This window comes from Micromys minutus, assembly GCF_963924665.1.
Source record: "Micromys minutus genome assembly, chromosome: 4".
Lineage (NCBI taxonomy): Eukaryota > Metazoa > Chordata > Mammalia > Rodentia > Muridae > Micromys > Micromys minutus.
Window position 1 is genome coordinate 85273116 of NC_137973.1, and position 19812 is coordinate 85292927.

General features: G+C 43.7%; 1 protein-coding gene across 1 annotated transcript in view; it reads left to right on the forward strand.

Annotated features, from left to right (window-relative positions):
- Positions 1 to 5738, forward strand: part of ERICH3 (glutamate rich 3) — a gene marked incomplete at its 3' end in the record, with an annotated part of 94203 nt that extends 88465 nt beyond the window's left edge. The window contains exon 15 of the mRNA XM_080916058.1: positions 3310 to 5738. Within this exon, the coding sequence (XP_080772184.1) occupies positions 3310 to 5738 (2429 nt within the window). The remainder of the gene's footprint in view (positions 1 to 3309) is intronic.
- Positions 5739 to 19812: the final 14074 nt, after the last annotated feature.

Consider the following 19812-nt stretch of genomic DNA (forward strand, 5'->3'; position numbering starts at 1 on the left):
CAGCATAGTTGTGTTCTAAATCAGCCATAGTCTGTAGTGAAATAAAAACGGAGGACATCTTTTTTCAGGTGACTTTGCTGCTTGCTGCATGCCATCTGGGTAGACAGTTTGGCTCTATATATCCCTTCCAGAGCTCTTACATACAGTTTTGGAAATTGCTAATTGAATCCTGGATGAGTAGATGACTCATAAAAGCCAACTTCAGCCTCACTGACAGACCTGGTTTATTAATTTTTTACACCTTTGTAAAAATATAAAAATATATTTCTAAATATGAATTTTAATGGAATGTCATATCAGCCCCTTTTTGCCTACCATCCGAGTGGTTTGTGCTGATAACTGGCAAGAGACTGAGGCAGACAACACAGGATATGTTTAAGAGGTGGTGGAGCATCAACGTTGTAGGATGAGAGGACAGAAAGGGGAAAGATAAGCCCAAGGTTTCAGTGTCTCTTAGGTTGTCACTGGCAGTACTGTAGGTGTACTGGCTGGTTGTGTGTCAACTGGACACAAGCTGGAGTTATCACAGATAAAGGAACCTCAGTTGAGGAGATGCCTTCATGAGATCTAGCTCTAAGACATTTTCTCAACTAGTGATCAAGACAGTAGGTAAAATAGTTATCAAAAACTGCAAGCAAGGTCAAGCTGAGAAGGTCAAGGATGTTGTATCAAACATGGTGACCACACACTGCTGGGAAAGAACTACCTATTGAAAGTTGTCCTCTGACCCCCACATGTGCACTGTGGTATGCAAACAATCATTCCCCACAATATGATAAACAGACCCACTCAAAAAAGAAGAAGTAGGCTCCAATTCCAATGAAGAAATGGACCTACTGGAAAGAGCAAGAGAAAAGAAGTGAAGGGTGGGGAGGGGAGCTTCCTCCTTTCATGTCCTTTATATAGGGTGTCAGTAGAAGGTGTGACCAGAATAAAGATGGATTTTCCTACCTCAAAGATCTAGATCAGAAGTGGGTTTCCACCTTAAATAATTTAAGAAAATTTCCTCATGGGTTTATACAGCCATTTGCGTTTTAATTAGTTTTTGATGTAGTCAAGTTGACAACTAAGAATAGACAACACACCAAGGCAACTTATCAAAGAAAATGGCTTAATTTTGGATTATTGATTGAGAGGGCAGGAATGTATGATAGCAGAACACAGGCTACCAAGTGCCCACATCTTGATGTGCAAGGAGGAAGCAGAGAGAAAACATTCAGAATGGCTGGTCTTTTGAAACCTCAAACTCACCCCTAGTGACACACCTTCCCCACCAAAGCCACACTCTAATCTTTCTAAAACAGTTTGTCAACCAGAGAACAAGTATTCAAATATATAAGCCTCTGTGTGTGTGTGTGTTGGGAGTAGGGCATTCTCATTCATCCTACCACATTCCACTTCCTAATCCCCTAGGCCTATAGCCATATCCTAATGCAAAACTAACTTAATCCTACTTCAAGAGTTTTCATAGACTTCTACAGTCTCGACATTGCTTAAATATCCAAAGTCCAAGTATCTTGTGATTCTTGAGGCAACCTCTTTTAAATAAATAAAATTAAATTAAAAAACTTAAAGCTTGTGATACACAATGGCACAGAATATATATTACTATTGAAGAATGTAGGAATGGGGGCATGGGGAGGAAATTCCAAACCAAATCTATGCCTTCTAATCCTTCCCAAGCAGTTCCAACAGGTATTCAAACCGTATGATTAAGTATTCAAATATATGAAATTTGTGGATTCATTCTCATTTAAACCACCATGTTGTTCATGTTGGTGTGTGCGAGTGTGTACCTGCATTGTGGTGAATGTTCATGTGTGTACATAGGTCAGAGGTCACCCTTGATTGTCATCTCTAAAGCATTGTTCATCCTGTTTCATGTGCTGTTGTGTATGGTTTGTTTTGAGACAGGATCTCTTACTGAACCTGGAGCTCTTCAAGTGACATAGGGGGACTGGTCAGCAACCCTCAGGGGCCCAGCTACCCACTGGTTTCTAGTGCTAATTTACAGGTGTGGACTACAACACCTGGACACCTTACTGACTGAGCTATCTTCCCAGTCTTAAGTCTGGTTTGTAAATGAAAAATATTGGAGTAGCTATGCTGAAGAGATGCCTCAGTGGGTAAAGACATTTCCTGTGCTAAGTCTTGTGATTGAGTTCCACCCCTGCTACACTCGTGAAGATGGAAGGAGAGAACAGACTCCACAGAGGTGTCCTGTGACCTCGTTAGGTGTTGTTGTGGGCACGCACACACCAGACAGAAACAAACGTACATAAAACTTAATATTTAATGACTTATTAAAGTTTTTAATATTTAACATTAAATAAATCATGACCCCATTCCTTCATTCTGCACTGCTGAGATGCTGCCTTTGAAGCATCTCAGTGAGCCTCCAGTTGGGAATTTGCTGTCACCCATACTCAGATACCCTGCATGCATCATTCAGAAAGACGTATGACCTGGTAAATGCTGAGAAACACAGTGACCTTTCAGAGACATAGCAGACCTGTATATCTCGATTGTCTGGGCAGTCTTTCATCAATCAGGACTTGTGAAATACTTCAACAGTGTTGTAGGAGGGCTGTTTGTGTTGGACATTGCCCCACACCTCCAGGTCCAGTCTTGCTTTTTCTGTTGCTTTGACACGTGTAATTGATTACTCATCATAGATGGCATGTGACATAACATAACATGGAATACAAACTGTCATCTCTAATAAAGTGCTATGCCTCAACAATAAACATTTGATGGCTGAATCTAACCAGAGATGCCTTTTAAGATATTGGGGTGGTATGTGACATAATTGCTACCTCTGGACCATGGGTATGTGGCTGTCTAGTGAGGTAGACGTACTCTTGGTGCTATGGGGAGCTATGAGTTTTAAGACAAGTAAATACTTTTCTGCTTATTGTAAAATGTTTTTTTAAATATTAATATTTGAAATGAAAGAATGTATTGTGTATTTTATGTGTGAGATAATTTATTGATAACAGAATATTGGGGATTGTTGTGTTTGCTCACAACATGCCTAATGTTCAATTTTTATAGTAATGTGTCCATTAAATTTGAATTAATTTCTTTTTATAAGTGAAGGAAAGGCATTTTCCAATCATGGTTCACATTAGTTAACAATGTCTTATCAACTGACAAAAGGTTTGATGTATAATTTCAGTGTCCCCTTGATGATATATAAAATCTCATAAATATCCTATAAAGTTCTATATTTTATGTTCTGCTTCATACACTTTGATCTAAGTGACCTGTTTCTCATCTTTTGTTTTATGGCACCAAATGGAAATCTAGTGTTAGAGGAAAGAGCAGCCATCAACTCAAATGAGCAACCTGTTCAGGCTGCACAAGAGATGCGCACACTGAAGGACGAAGCCATGGAGAAAGATGAATCTTTCCAGTTTGAGGATACCGATGTCTATGCAGGACTGAAGGAGAAAGCAGGGATGGAGGAGGATGGTACCTGTCATCCCCAGGATGCTGATATGGATGCAGGACTGAAGGAGAAAGCAGTGATGAAGGAGGATGGTACCTGTCATCCTCAGGATGCTGATATGGATGCAGGGATGAGGGAGAAAGCAGTGATGGAGGAGGATGGTACCTGTCATCCCCAGGATGCTGATATGGATGCAGGACTGAAGGAGAAAGCAGTGATGAAGGAGGATGGTACCTGTCATCCTCAGGATGCTGATATGGATGCAGGGATGAGGGAGAAAGCAGTGATGGAGGAGGATGGTACCTGTCATCCCCAGGATGCTGATATGGATGCAGGGATGAGGGAGAAAGCAGTGATGGAGGAGGATGGTACCTGTCATCCCGAGGATTCTGATATGGAGGTTCCCTTAGGGGAGAGAAGCCCTACAGGTGAGCAGCTGGCATCAGCAGAACAGGCCACAGAGGAAAGGGTGTGCCCTCTGAGCATAGCTAGTGAGGAGGAGGCAGGCACAGAAGGGAGTAGCAGGCACGGGGAGGAGAGGTTGATCCCCACAGGAACGGGAGCAGCAGAAGCCTCTGTGTTTCTAAGTGTAGAGCGGGCAGTAGACAGACAGAGGGATGAGGACCTGGATAGGCAGACCTTGCTGCAGACAGGGATGAAGAAAGGAAGAACAGTTTCTGAAGAGGAGCAAGAATTGGAGACTCTTGGGGAAGCAGCAGTTCTGAAAGAAACAGAGACGTCTAAAGTGAAGGAGGCAGATAGAAAGGTGGACTCCCCAAAACCAGATGGAGACCAAGGTAAAGAAGAAGCTCTTACAGAGCTGGAGGTCATGGGGCCTATGGACGACACAGGGCCAGAGAGAGCAGGCATGGAGAGGAAGGAATTTCTGGAAGCAGAAACTCCCTTCAGCTCATCCACAGGAGAGGCTCCTCCATCAAGCCCCAGGGAGGGTTACCAGGGCAACCATGAGGAACTCTGTAAGGAAGACACAGCAAGGGAGGGAGTCGTAGCTGACAAAGAATCCATAACGGAACAGGATCCGAGAGCAGCATTCCCTGGGGAATTAGCTGCATCTGGAGGCACAGAGAGAGTTGAGAGGCTCGCACCACCTCTGAGGGAAACTGGATCTGAAAGAGAAGAGGAGGCAGGGGCCGAGGCACTGAAGGCAGACGTCCTGTTAGGAGAGCACAGAGTTAAAGGGGAAGAGGAGGGCACACAAAGAGAAGTTGGTTTTGAGGAAGAGGCCCGTGCATCTCCACATGAGATGGAGGCTGGGGATGCAGAACCCAAGGAGGCACCTGAGTTGTGGGAGGTTACAGGGCTTCTAGAAGATGCACCCGAAGAAAGAACCATTACCTTGTTTGAAGCAACACCTCAGTTTGAGAAATCAACAAAAGGGAGTGAAGTCACAGCCACAGAACATAAAGGAAGAGAAGAACCACCAGGCCAGGAGAGCAAGGCTCTGTGGCATCAGGGGAGGTGGCTCAGCCACGATGGAGGGGGGCGTTTAGCAGCTCCTGGACCTGAGCTGGCAGACAAAGCCCAGGGACCAGAGGGCCTTTTCACAGCCACAGGTGAAGAGTGGGCTTCAAAGGAGCAGAACAGCCACACAGAGTCGGAGAGAGTGGAGGAAAATGGGCCTTTGCAAATTCAAGGAGGGGACATCTTGAGAATGACCCAGGAAAATCTTCCCGGGGAAAGGCTCACCAGGGCAGAGGTGGTGTTGTGTAGAGAAGCCAAGGGCAAGAAGCCGGAGGAGGAAGGGGGAGAGGACAAAGAGTGCCCTCCAGGGACAGTGACTGACAGCCCCACAGGGCAGAATTGGCTCCTGGGAGGAAGCACTGTCCAGGCTGAGGAGGACCCACAAGGAAGAATCGAAGAAGCTGCAGATCGGAGGGAGGTGTCAGCAGAGTCAAAGTCAGGGGATGGGATCCCTGTGGCCTCTACAGAAGATCAGAAGGAAACCCGGGATGGAGCAAGTGAGGCTTTAGGAGAAACCGCAACTGAAGAAAGGATGGTGACTGAAGACATGATGCTAAGAACAGAGAAGACAGCAGTGGTGGAGGAAGTGACGTCATCGGGGGCAATGGTGGAGACAGAACAGGAACAGATTCCTGAAGTGCAGGACTCAAGGCCCGGGGAGGACAGAGAAGGAGGGGAAGCTAAGGCTTCTCAGCAGGAAGGCATGGCTGGGGAGGAGACAGTGGATACAAGGAAGGACGAGGATCACCAGGCTGGAGCAGCTGAAGCGCCCAGACGGTCAGTGTCTCAGACAGAGACAGCCTAGTGTGTCTAGAAGCGGCACCTCCCAGGAAAGTGACTTTTTCTAGAATCCAGGAGAAGCATCTAGAGAGACTGCAAGAAGAACATGAGAGGGCAGACGTTCCCTAGAACACAGCCGAGGAGGAGGTCACATGACAGCTGGTGCACTCCAGTCTGGTGTGACTCCAGGACATCTAGAAAACTTGCATGGGTGTCCTGTCTGTGACGCGGGCTTCTCCTATGTTCTTATGTGTTCTTCAGGTCCATATTGCTTAGACCTAAGCTAAGGGTCTGGTGGCCACGGGGAGGCGCTAAAGCATGCAGAGGAGGCTGACTAGCTCCCTGTGGAGCCTTTACTCACACCTTGTCTTTATAGATGGGGTTTCCTGAAGTGAGGTCTATATGTCTCACAGGGCACAAGGCAAAAAATACACAACAGAGAGAAAAGTTGGACATTGAGAAGCTCGGGAGGAGAAAGAATATGACCAAATATATATTGTATGAGAATTTTAAAAAGCATACAGAGAAAGAATGTGCCCTCAGTTACAGAGCTCAGAAATAAAGGGCACTTTAGAACACTCCACAGTAGCTTTCTTTCATACAGGCATATAAAATCCACACCCTTGACTCCTCCCAAATCGCCTCCATTTAGGATTTTGAAGGATGGAATGAAGCTCATTATTGGCTTTTTAATCTTGTAATGCTTCTATGTGTTTACCTCTGATGTTTTACAGAGTTTAATAAATGCACGTTTTTCACGCATAGATTAAAACTGCTAGGCATATTTCATATACAATGTTTAAAATACCTAAGTTTTGAATGGTGTAAGTAAACACCAAAATATATTTACAGAGTCTGTTGTCTCCAGGGTACCACCACATTGCCAGCACATACTTACTATTATTTTGAATGATTTTTGTCCTCAGTGCTGTCCTTTTTTCCCACCAGGATATTGTGAAACTGTCATGGTTAAAGACGTGGAAACAGATTGAGGCATATTCTTCACCAGGAGTTCAGAGCCTTTTTTAGTTCACTGCTGGCCTGAGCTTGTCTCAGTTGTAGACCCTGGACAGTAGGTTAGTAACCACTATGAAGTAGCTCAAGTAGATTTCTCCTCAAAGGAGCTGTGGCCCCCAAACAGAGAATGGAGGGGCGGTACTGAAAATTCTACACATCAAAGTGATGATTTTTTTCAAACATTTAACTTTTACCAAAGATGATCAGAAGGTGAGCCCTGGTGGCTTGATTTTGTTTAAATCACTTCTTATTTAACAGTTAAATTTTAGTCCCAATTTCGTGCATAGAGATTTTATCTTAACCACCTTAGAAATTTGCTGTCTCTTGGAAAAGTTAACTCTTCCTCTTTACACCTGGGGAGAGGGGAAGGTAAAATGGAAACCTTCCTGAAAATGCCCTTTAATGTGTTTGAATCCAGTTTTCTCTGGTAAAATAGAAACTCGTGGCTCTCAGTATTTTGTTCTTGAGAGCATTCTATACCAGACTGCTCAAATGTAAATGAGGTATGTATATAATCTAGGTAAGTGTGGGAGAAGTGCGATGACCACAGTGGAAAGACATGGCCCATCACACCCACTCTGGGAAGACCTGGTCTATCACACACACACTGTGAGAAAGGATGGTCCATCACACATACTCTGGGAAGATGTGATCTAGCCTCCATTCTCTGAACCTGATATCATCCTGAAGATCAGCAGACCACACTCCCTTCGGGGTTCTGTTATTTCAAACCCGAGTGACCCCACGGTCCACAGTAAGCGAGCAGTCACAGTGCTCTCCAGATGGTACCCAGATATTATTTCCTTATCAGGTATCAGCCTGTTCCAAGGGGCTAGGTTTCCTTGAAGACAGTCCACGCTCCAAAGCTCACACCGTTGACCCCTTTCTAAAAGCGAGGAGATGAAAAATTTCCAGGACAGCAATTTCCCAGCCAAGAGGAGAATCAGCCTTTTATGGGGGCACTTTTCTGAGTGAACTCTTGCCCCATAAAAGCTTCAGATACATCTGCTTTTAAATGAACCTGTGCATCAATATTTCAATTTTTTTTTTTCGATTCGATTATGTAGCCAAAGTTGAGGAGTCACGCTGTCTGCCATCTTCCCTGTGTGGCTGTTGTCAAGGTGTCCCATTGTTATAGGTGGTTTTTGTGTTAATGAACAATGGAGCTTTGTGATAATCAGTGGTAGACAGAGCTGTACCAGAGAGTGGGCCGATCATCCCATCAGGAATGTCAGTACACCGAGCTCACCACCTGCTTCTTCTCATAATTAGAAACTGCATAGAGTGCTGGGGAGGGGGCAGGGTAGAAACTGTAGTTATAGGAAACCTTGGAGGTGATTCTAAAGTGTTCCTCAGCTGAGCACTGCTCCGGGAGGCCATTGGTTAAAACTGAGATCTCACATCGGTTACAAAGTGGACCACAGGAGCACTGTCTGGTTCATCTCTCCCTCTATGTCTTTCCTGAGCCACATGTGTGGCCATCTGAAGGAGATGATAGTCACCGTGATGAAGCCACCCTTCAGCTCATTTCAGTATGATTGTGTGCAGTCTGTTTGGAAGATTTGCCTCTCCTCACTGACTAACAAGTGGATGGAATCAGACCATGGCCTCCCTACCCTGTGCTCAGGTCTGCAGCTGGGTCTCATCTGCTCCACATCTGGATCCATGTGTTCCTCATCCGCAAGAGCTCTACAGGACTTGCCCCTGTGCCACAGCGTACTTTAAACACAGTACTGAGGAGAAAGATCGCAAACTCTTTAATCACTTTGAAAAATGAGTTTTGTGCGATGTGTTAAATGGAAATCGCATTGGATTATTTTTATATTTAACACCTTCCATCAGCCCAGCCTGTAGTGTAATTCTACAATCTGCATGTGGGTTTAACTGTGAAATTCAGTGTTGTGATGTTTTGATTGAGTAAATTTTATCTCTGCAAATATTACACCAATAAAATTATGCTTAGCAAAACTGATTTTTCCCCATAGTTTATTCATTATTTAAAAAGACAATACATTTGCAGGCTTGACAGGAGAGTTTTCTTGAAAAAGAGGAGTAGACTTTTAAGATGTTTTGTGCTATTTTCTTGCAGAATTTGAATGACAGGAGCAGATAGAGGAGGGCAGCCTTATTGGGCTGTACTTTTGAGTGCATGATCTTGCAGACTGACTGAGTTCCTCTGCATTCATCTTCTAGATTTCTGAGCTAAAGCCAGAGAAGAAAACTATCACACCACTTTATTGACAAGCATAAATGGGAGGTCAGTGTAGTTAAGTGCCTGCCCGAAGTCACAGTCAATCTCAGGTCACATAACTTCTACCTTAGACAAGCTTTGGACACACTGGACATTATGTCTAGGAATGCTCTAGACTAAGACACTCAGTGCTGGTCTCCACAAGTTTCTGTTGGAGGAGTAAACATCTTACTAATACATCTTCTAACAGTGTGTGTGTGTGTATGTGTGTGTGTGTGTGTGTGCCTTCATCTAGTGCTCACCAAAGAACAAGGAGTTTTACATGGTTTAGGAGATGACAGACAGTCAAGAGAACTTAGGAAGAATTGGGTTTTATGATTGAATTTTGAAGAAAGCCTTTCCTGTCACTTTATAAACTTCACTGAAGTAAATTTACAGCATAGGTGAGTCCTCTACCCTCCTTACGATCAATAATTTGCCACCATTCGTGCCCTTGGAAAATGATTGTTTGAACAAAGAAGAGAAAATCTCAAAGGAATGTGTTTAGTGGGTGAAATATTTGAACAGGCTCAAGGACGCTCTGGAGACTTTGCTGTGACCTCGAGTAATATTTCCCCCAGTCCGTCTCTACACTCAGTTTTGTCATGAAAAAGAAATTCTCTGTCACTATGGTTTACAAAAGAGGTGCAAGAGAATGGGAATAAATAAAGCCAGAACTCTGTAAGAATCACTTCCAAACTAATCCTTCAAAAACCACTCTACCTAACTCTTCCTTGGTTTTTTCTTTGTTTAATTTTCTTTCTCCAGATACACCCAAGGATGGGAGCACTATGCCCACTACAATAACTGGGGACTCATCTTAAGAGATGAAAGTGTGGGTAGTTGATAATCACATGCATATATATATGCATATATATATATATATATATATATATATATATATATATATATATATAATTTCTTCCAGACTGCGCAGACTCTTTAGCCATCTGTGTGACCCTTACAGTATTTTGGAAAGTGGCAGTATACCCATTTTTAAAATGAAAAGGAGGTACAGAGAAAATTCTAAGAGGCAACCTTACTGCTTTGCTGATGTCTCCTGGTTTTATTTAGTGCATGCTTACAATTAAAATGTAGTAAGGAGTCATACATTATGGGAGAAACCTTCTAGGTTGTCAGAGGTCTGGATATTGTTGTAACAGAGAAACCTTCAAGCTGTTGTGAAAACATCCCCGAGGGGTGACATATCTTTTCATGGTTTATTGCCAAGGCTGGACCTCCAGGGGCACATTGTCTTAGAATGACCTCACAGCTAGCCTGTGGTCACAGTTGTCCACATTCTCTGTCCACTACACTTCCTTGAGCACAGAAGCTGAGTCGTCACCCACTTTCTATTTACTGTGGTTGGCTGGTCATCGCATGACGCAGTTTAGACCAAGAGGTGAAATGTGGTATATGTTGAGGGGCTGTCTTTAATGGATGATTAACAGAACCGTCTGGAATAGCTGCAGCTGTTTGTTTCCTACAAAACTGACTGAGGACCAGACTGAGCCTTCAGATGATACTGTATTAGAAAATATATCTTGTCGTTCTTTATTTTCTGGTGAATTTAGTTAAATCAGCCACAGGGAGTTTCTATGAAGTGTTTTGCTATACGATGTTGCAAGCTCCATCGTAGCTTTCTACTTATGTGATGTGCATAAATATTGTGTTTTTACATCTATAAAACTAAAACCCCAAATGGATAAAACTGATGCTGAACACTCTCATTTTAGAAGTAAATAATATTTGTTCATGATCACAAAAACTAATTAGAAATCGAAGTCACTCATTCTCAGAGATATGACTTTTAAGTTTTTATGTGCGATATTTATTAAAATTTATGGTGCATGTATGTGATCTTGATCAAATGTGAACTTCTAATAATCCCAGTGGTGCTCAGTCTAGAAGAAATTTAATACAAAAAAGCCTCGTGGTCATGGGGATTTTTTAAAATTAAAATTTAACATATATATTAGTTTAGTGGCGGAGAAATATGCCAGGAAGAGTATTAACAAAAACAGAATAGAGAGAGATTCTCAGAACATTTGAAAAGTGGGATAGAAATCTAAGTTTAAAGAAAAAATACAATATTTTTTTAAAGTTAAGAAAAGCTTGGACTTGTACCTTTGACAGTAGATTCTGAGGTCAGGGTCCTGAGAAGTACTTCAGTGACTGTGTATTTGTTGGGGCACACTTTGAGAACAACACTGTGGGCTGAGAGAAAAGCCGTTGCACCACACAGCCTCTTAGGGGAGCCACAGGCAGTGAAGGAGTTGGGGAAGGAACAGGACTCTTGGTCCCCACAGCCGTGCAGTCTCTCTTTAACACTGGGTACGTGCTGCCTTCACTGGAGAACATTTTCCACACAGGAACTCATATCCCGCCCCCAGCCCAGGCAGCAGGAGACCAAATGTGTTCACTCTGAGGACTTCATTGTGGAACCCCACAGTACGCAGCCCCTGAGCATTTTATCATAGAAGGTTCTGCTGTGTAACGGTAGAAACCATTTCTGTAACTCCTATTTAAACACAGACAAACTTAGACGTACACTGCACAAGCACTAAGTGGTTTCGCAAACGTGTTCGGAGAGTCCTGGTACAGATGTCTGGAAGAGCTGTGTGCTTCCCGTGCCTCTTGGCCTGAGGTTCACTGTTAAAATATTTTTGTCTCCATAGTATTAAAGTGATATTTGATGCCAAATAAATGAGTGGCCCATGAAGGTTTTCGTGCAGTGGCCGCCGTTATCTGGGGAAGGAACCGTGGCCTATCCAGTGCCCGTGTGCACCACCAGAGCTCTGATAGCCAGTGAGCATTAAGAAACGAGGCTCAGCAATGTCTCTGGGAAGGACTAGAGCTTAGTCTTTCTGAAATACTGTTTGCAGCACCCACCCTTCTGTTATGGGTGAAGCAGCCACAGGCAACACTGACCTGGTTCTGTTGCAGCCATATAACTTGTGTTAAACAATGCATGTGTTGGCAGACTTGGCCTGAGGACTCCAGTCTGACAGTCTCTTTAAAGTCTACAAGTGAACGGGTCAGTTGCTGAAGAAGAGTCTGACACCTCAGGTTGAAAGCTATGCCAGAGTCATCAACAGGAAGCAACTTAAGGCAAGGAGGGCTAATTTTGGTTATACTTAGATGGGTGACAGTCCTTCATGGGTAGGTCATGGTGACAGTCCTTCACAGGGAGGGCATGGTGACAGGAACATGAGGCTAAAGATCAAACTGTGTCCACAGTCAGGAAGTAAAGAGAAATAAATCCACGTCTTCAGCTGGCCTTCCGTCTTATTCCGCCCATGACATTTAGGATGGATTCACCTCGGCTGACCTAATGTAGTAACACTCTCACAAATATGCCCAAATATTAGTTTCCTTGGTGATTCTAGACCCTGTCAACTCCACAATCAGATTACCTACCACAATAATGAAAATATATATTTCTTAATATGAAAGTCTGGGGGAAATCTACTAGAAAGAAACAACAAAGTTTAATCTCATGGTGAAATGGAGGTTTTCCCTCCCTTTAAGGGGATTTTAATGCTGAATCTTCGGCTGTCAGACCTTACCTCCCAGAATCAGTCCCACCTCCTATCAGAATGTACATGTGAGATTCTGTAAAGAGAGAAGTGTTGTAGGTCCAAGAAAGTGCATTTCATGTACCACAGGCTGACTTCCTGGAGACCAGCGGCTCCATGAGAGAGGGGGGCCTGATCCCGGGGACTGTTGTCCATTTCTCTGCCAAGAAATGTGTGGTGCGTGGCCCAAGCTCGATGACTGTGAAACTGACAAGTGAGATCGTGGCTCCAATGCTGGTTTCTGCTACACTTGGGAGGTGACAGTCCATCTTGGGGTGGCTGTTCCGTGTCATTCTGAGCAGCCCATAGGACTCATCGGCATTGGCTGGCTACAGGGAGTGTCCAGAGGAAAAAGTAAGTGATAAGACATTAGTGTCTGCAGGGATGCTGCAGACCCAAAGGTCCCTCTGTCCTCTTCAAACTATTATACAGGGACAGCAGTGTCCCCGAGGGTTGATATTTGCCAGGGGCTGGAAAGCAGGGTAGAAATTCTCTTGTCAAGGAGTTGACAGGCAGCCCAACTTTTTATAAGCTGGTTTTCCTTTTGAGAGACGGATAATCCCAGTTTCTAATGAAATCCCCTCTCAAAGATCAGTATTCTCACAAACACTACACAAGTTCTAAAATACAGCAGAAGCTTTTATTGTCCCCCTGAACACCAAAGTTTACCCCGGAGTTGGCAGAGGTTCTGTATGCTGTTCACACACACACACACACACACACACACATGCATACATGAATGTACACACACAACACACACACACACCACACCACACATTACACACACACACATACACATATCACACACCCCACACACTTACCACACACACACACACACACACACATGCATACATGAATGTACACACACAACACACACACACACACCACACATTACTCACACACACATACACATATCACACACCACACACACATACCACACACACACACACACACACACATACACACACCACACATACCACACACACACATACACACACATACACAAACACACCACACATACCATACACACACACACCACATACCACACACACCACACATAAAACACACACACACACACACACACCTCTGACATTGGTTAAAGGACCGATAATTGTCCAGAATGAACAGAACCCTTCAGTTAATACAGACCTGAAATTATCAAATCTCTATTCTAAGCATCAGGGCCTGCTTAACAAACTCAAAACTAAGTCACTACATGTTAGAAGTCTTCTGTCACCCCCCCCCCCGACACACACATTTGAAATACCTGCAAACATGCACTGGGCACCAGAACTTAGAAAACAAAACCGAACTCCTCACCATCTGCTGCTCTGTGGCCACGGTCCCCACCACCGATGTAGAATCTGAGTGACAGCCAACTTTAACCTACAACGCTTTGACTGTTCACTTGTTCTGCACGTATTCCTGGATGACTTTACTTATCAGGCCTTAATAAGCCATGCAAGAGTCACTACTGTTCCTTCCCTTTCATAAACGGGGAAGAACAAACTGGTGACATTCAAGATGTGGAGCCAGGACAGCCGACATGGGAAATGGTGCCGACAGACAGCAGCACAGTTCTGCTTCAGTGTGGGGTTACCTATGTGTAAGCGCATGTGCGCACGCGTGTGCGCACACACACACACAAACACACACACAAATGCATACACACATACCACATACACACAAACACACACACACATACAGACACAAACACACACACAAACACACACACACTCACCTCACATATATACATATTCATAATTAGTCACAACAAAGACACAATCACACACACACTTACATACACACCCATATGCTCACATATATACTCACAATCACATACACACTTACATACACACCCATATACACACACATATGCTCACATATATACTCACATACACACACACACTCACATATATACATGTTCACAAATACTCATATCAAAGGTACATTCACACACTCACACAGGCATACTCACCCACATTCACCCAAAAACATACACACTCCAAACTCTCTTATAAACACTCACAGACATGCAATCACACACATATTCATAAACCCACGCACATCCACTCACACACTCATAGATTCTCACATACACACACATACTCACACACACGCAGATACACTCTCATGCACACACTCACACCCTGTACTGTGATCCTGACACAAACTCTAGTAGCAAAGGCAATGCAGACATTTTCATGCCTGACCTCCAAATGAGCCATGAGCCTGGCAAAGCTCTGAGACAGACCTTTCTACCCTTCGCTTGTAGCTGTCCAGTCCTGTGTAATTTCCTCAGTGCCATCTGCCAACTTTGTGTGTGTGTGTGTGTGTGTGGTGTGTGTGTGTGTGTGTGGTGTGTGTGTGTGTGTGTATGTGTGTGTGTGTGTGTGTATGGTGTGTATGTGTGTGTGTGTGGTATGTATGTGTGCGTATGTGTGTGTGTGTGTGTGTGGTATGTATGTGTGCGTATGTGTGTGTGTGTGTGTATGGTGTGTATGTGTGTGTGTGTGGTATGTATGTGTGCGTATGTGTGTGTGTGTGTGTGTGTGTGGTATGTATGTGTGCGTATGTGTGTGTGTGTGTGTGTGGTATGTATGTGTGCGTATGTGTGTGTGTATGTGTGTGTGGTGTGTGTGTGGTGTGTGTGTGGTGTGTGTGTGGTGTGTGTGGTATGTATGTGTGTGTGTATGTGTGTGTGGTGTGTGTGTGAGTGTGTGTGTGTATGTGTGTGTGTGTGTGTGGTATGTATGTGTGTGTGTATGTGTGTGTGGTGTGTGTGTGGTGTGTGTGTGGTGTGTGTGGTGTGTATGTGTGTGTGGTCTAGCCCAGCATGGTCTTGAACTTCTCTGCCCGTCGTCCTGGCTCAGCATCAAGAGTGAGGGATGATTGCCCGCGTCACTCACTTTGCCCAGGTCCCCTCTGTAAGCTTGATGATCCTATGCTGCGAGTTAAACTTTTCTACTTGTTGTCTATTTATCTAATATTGTAGTCGTCACCAGTGCAGGCCATTATAAATCGGTGCTTCTGGTGTCCGGAGTCCTGACCAGACTCTGCCTGTACGGTGTCACTCTGGCTGTTCTGATCTCTGTTGCTTCTTAGACAAGTGAATGAAGTGACTTAAGCTTAGTGGGTGGATGAGGCTGAGCCCTTTATAGTGCATCAGTTAATGAACCTAATGTCCAGTTTCACCGTTAGCTTCTACTGTCTTCAGCACAACCTTCATTTTCCCTCTTTGTTTATCCACATCACAGCTGACGCATGCTTCGTCCATGTTCAACTTGAATCTCCTATTTTAAAAACAGCAAGCTTCTAATATAATCCTTATTTTAATAACATTACTTACTTGAAAACTAAGAGAATCAATAAAATTTTCAAGTATTCTTAAGCACAAAATATTCATAAATTCAACTTTTCCAAGAAGGAGAATTTTTTTTTTTTTTTTTTTTTTTTTTTTTTTTTTTTTTTTTTGGATCATAAAAATGCTAACAGTGAAGACGGAATGCTTTCCACGGCTGAAGCTTAAATGAGGGTTTAACACAATTGTCTTAAAATGGTTATGAAGAGATTTTAACATCTCAATGGTCTTGTTATTGGCATTTAACACAGTCATTCTCCTTTTAGTGGCATTTAAAAAAGGGGGGCTCTTGTTAGTGCCATTTCTTCTCTTATTTCAGCTTCAAGGAAGAGCAAGGAAGAGTTCACAGATGGGTCAAGGCAACAGTTAAGTTGTGTGAAACTTTAGAAAGCAAAGAGAGTAAGGATTGCAGACTGAGAATCCATTTCTCTTCCACGCCGGTTTTCATTCTACCTCATCTGTTGCCTTTGTTAAAATGAGAGGTTTATGGACTCTTGGATCCTTTAAGACAGGGCTGGGCTGTCTTTATGCTGCTGTACCAAACACTGTAGATTTGTTAATTATACCAGTGTATTTCTACTTCTTTGATGTTAGGAGATTAGGGCATCCAAGATCAAGGATTCAGCAAGTCTGGTGTCTTGTGAAGACCTAGTCTCCATTTTATCACAGGGGTGGGTCAGCAGGGGGAGGGGGCTGTCTGATTTGATGCTTCTTTCATTAACCTTATCAGAGGGGCTGAAATCCCTATGGCCTGGTCACCTCTGAGGGGGCCTGGATAGGTGCCAGTTTCCTGCTTTCTGTTCTACTGCAGCCAATTCAGAAGTTGTTACATTGAGGGAACCGTCGAGGAATACCAGGACTTTGCCAAATAACAATTCCCAACAGTTATTATTCAAGTAAAACCTTTACACAAAGAATATTAGACTGGGAACTTGTGTAGAGTAGTGGTTCTCAACTTCCCTAATGGTGTGATTCTTTAAAACATTTTCTCATGTGGTGCTGACCCCCAATGTAACATTGTATGCCAGTTGTAACACTGTAGACACTTCCTCCTGTGGTGGTGACTCCAGTTGTAACACTGTAGACACTTCCTCCTGTGGTGGTGACTCCAGTTGTAACACTGTAGACACTTCATTGTGTTATGGTAACCTCTAACCCAACATTGTAGAAACTACCTCATGTGGCATTAACCCCAACTATAGCATTCTATATACTTCAGCCTGTGGTGACCCTAAACATAACATTGTATTCACTTCCTTGTTGGCAGTGACCCCAGTGCCTCAACCATAACACTGTTTTCACTACAGCTCTGTAACTATGATTTTGCAACTGCTTTCTGAAGGCCTTAGGTGGGCCCAGTGACAGGAGTTGCTGCTCACAGGTTGAGAACAACTGTGGAGAGGAAAAAGAATGGAAAGAAAAGGTCACAGGTCTCTCCCTAGACCTTCAAAGAGAGAGAAAGAGGGACAGGAAGCCTGGCTAAAAACACACTCAGCACAGCACACGCATGGCTTATCCTAGCTCTCCAGAGGCTCTGTGGGCAGAAGCTCAATGTGACAGCAAACATTCATTTCCGAGCTGTTTGCTCTGTGATAAGATTCCTGTTCCAGCCAGCAGTGTGGGGCAGCTCCTGTGAGTGTGCGGACAACCTGCCATCTTCTTGTTGGAGACCCAGATTTTTAATAGCCACTTGTTATTTTTGCAGTTATTAATGTTTTACAAATAAAAAAATGTAAGTTAATGTGATAGGGAAAGAGGACTTCGTGGAATCTACAAATGATGAGGAATCAGAGCTCTGAAGGCTTTAAGACGTTTACTTAGAATTATATGGGATAAAGAAGGGTTGCCATCTTCACAGAAAAGAACTCACGAAGTTTTGCAAGCTCTTGCTGGCTGGTCAAGGCAGTTCTGAATAACTACAGGATGTGTTTATATCATGATTAATCACACCTAATACAGCAGTGATATTTGACAGAAAAAATTGCCAACATAGCTTTTCTCTATGATTCTTGAGTTGTATTAATATTTTAAATCAGTTAACAGCTTAATGGATAAAGTAGGAGAAGCAGCAACAAGCTAATTTAGGCTCCACTGGCATCTTGAAGCATACAGTACCTGCTATTGCACGTTCTGCCGAATTTTCCATGTGTATTAATAACTTGTTACTTCCATTAAACATGCATTCTCCCTAAAGCTTAATGTTTCTTCAGTGGAGACCAATTAACAGGGACAGTCTCTGCAGCCAGCCAATTATTTTAATTACTGGAATTTTAAAAATGTGCTTGCTTTGCATAGATTTGACCAGCTAAACTTGTCCAAAGAGTGCATTAATTCCGTGTTCCAATAGGTGGAATATTTTTGGTGAATATTTGGACACCAGAAACCTTCTTTTGGTACATGTAAGTGCATATGTAGTATGGTGAGTTTGTCTGTGCTTCTCTCTCTCTCTCTCTCTCTCTCTCTCTCTCTCTCTCTCTCTCTGTGTGTGTGTGTGTGTGTGTGTGTGCTCACATTCATGTGGATGCAGGTGTGTGCAAAGGTTGGAAGTTGATACCCAATGCTGTCCTTGGTGTCTCTCTGCTTTGCTTATTGAGGTAGAATCTCTCACTGCACTCAGAACTTACCAATTCCAACTATTTAGGCAACCACCTTCTCGAGGGATGCCCTGCCTCTGCCTCCTGAATGCTTGCTTTACAGGATGCTATCATACCTCTCCAGCTTTTGTGCATTCTGGTCACTACAGGACTCTTCCAAGTGATGATCCAGTTCTCCTCTGGGCCATATGTCCAGTTTCTCTGACCAACAAGGAAACTTTGTCTGTCTGCAAAACTCGGCAAACAAACACCAGATGCCTGCTATGCCGTATTTGTTTTAATGTGGAGGCTTCCCAATCTCCTGGCCCTTTGGTCATGGTACAGAATCATAGCTTGTAGGATGGGCAGACCTCACATGAGTGTTTATTTCTTGCTCTTCTGGGCTGGAATTTTAAAATTCATGCATCTCATGTTTAATGATGATAAAGGGTTAAAGACAGGAATAATGAAAGTACATTGCATACATCAACCCTCTGAGAGGCCAGAAGTGCTATAAAAAGAGGAGGAGCCCCAGGAGAGGAACTTAAGGGAGGACCAGAGTCCAGGGCAATGTCAAGAAGTCCCTCATTTCATGCAAATGAGCAAACTTCTGAAGGGCAGCGGAGGGATTCCTTCCCACCTGCAGAGCAACACTGGCCAAGCTGGAGATGAGGTGAAGTGTCAGTGCTAATATCCTAGTGAGACAGAGCTCTGAGCACATTGATCACTAGGATGAGAGACATCCTGAAAACAGAAAACAAAAGTAAGTCTTCTATGTGTGGGAACCCAGGGCACAGAAAGTGCTTATCACCTGCATCCTAGGTTTGTTAGTGACCAGAGCGTGTACAGGGCACAGTCAAGTTCAACATGTCATGACAATGATATGCGGAAAATCTGGAGGTGTTTTTGAGACCGAAGGAGCCTCTGTAGGCTCTTAGGTAGGGTTTTACCTTAGAGTATCCGGATGCTCCTGGGCACACATTTCAGTGAGTTGGTGCCTTCGGATTCCTGTCTTGTAAATTTGATAAATGAAACTCATGGAGCACACACGGTGTGCTTTAGAGAGAAGTTTGTTATAAAGTTGTGGGTGGGAACACGTGGGGGGCACAGGTGAGGAGCACAGCAGGAATAAATTCTCAGTGTTCGGGAGTCATCAAGCTGAAGGTCAGAGAGCTTTACAAAGGCCTTATGGCAGAAGCTGGGGTGAACACTGGAGGGGTGAACTGACCAACCCACTTAGCTCAGCCATTCTATAGTCTGAAACCTCTCAGTTCCACACCCTCATCTGCTGCTTTCAGAAAGGGGGCGCTGCCAGGGTGGGCAGAACTCTTTTGAGCTTT